The sequence below is a fragment of the Corapipo altera genome, unplaced genomic scaffold (assembly GCF_003945725.1).
Source record: "Corapipo altera isolate COAL_440 unplaced genomic scaffold, ASM394572v1 96, whole genome shotgun sequence".
NCBI classification, from domain to species: Eukaryota; Metazoa; Chordata; class Aves; order Passeriformes; family Pipridae; genus Corapipo; species Corapipo altera.
In genome coordinates, this window is record NW_020884962.1 from 19095 (window position 1) to 19886 (window position 792).

The window sequence follows — 792 nt, forward strand, 5'->3', positions numbered from 1 at the left end:
GTTAGAAAAGGGTTGGATGTTAGAAAAGGGTTGGATATTAGAAAAGGAGGCTGGTGGGGCACTGACCAGGCTCCCCAGGGCAGTGGGTACAGCCCCAAGGCTGCCAGAGCTCCAGGAGGGTTTGGATGATCCCCTCAGGGACGCGGGGATGGACCAGGAGCTGAACTCGACCCCTTCCACCTTGGCACATTCTGCAATCCTGTGACCACAGGGGGTGCTGTGCCAGCCCAGCCCCTCAGGCAGGGTGTGTGTGCGTGGAATAGGTGGCCCAGGGTGCCCTCTTACCCACGCAGGCCCCGCTGGGTGACAGCTTGTAGCCCGTGGAGCACTCGCAGCGGTAGCTGCCCGGGATGTTGATGCAGTCGGCGTTGCGCTGGCACAGGTTCTCCCCACTGCTGCACTCGTCGATGTCTGTGCCAAGGAGAGGGAGGGAATCATGCCTGGCACCGGGGGTTGGCACCGAAAACATGGGGGGAACACCACAGGAGGGAGGATCCACCGGGATAAATCGAATTTTCCCGTTATTTTTAGCGTCAAGAAGCAGGCGGTGCTTCGGTTTTAGGGTGGTTCCACACAGAGAACCCCCCACTTCCCAAACTTCTCACTGTTTATACTTTGTTAGCAATGAAATCAGGGTTAATTTGCTATAAATTATCTTCATTGTTATCAAGGAAATCAGTGTTAATTTGCTATAAATTCTCTTCTTTGTTAACAATGAAATCAAGGTTATTTTGCTATAAATTCTCTTCTTTGTTAACAATGAAATCAGGGTTAATTTGCTATAAATTCTCT

At 51.6% G+C, this 792-nt stretch overlaps 1 protein-coding gene across 1 annotated transcript in view; it reads right to left on the bottom strand.

Moving 5' to 3' along the window:
* Positions 1-792, bottom strand: part of LOC113957184 (fibrillin-2-like) — a 99959-nt gene that overhangs the window by 15570 nt on the left and 83597 nt on the right. Inside the window, 1 exon segment of the mRNA XM_027664404.1 lies at positions 286-411. Coding sequence (XP_027520205.1) covers positions 286-411 — 126 coding nt within the window.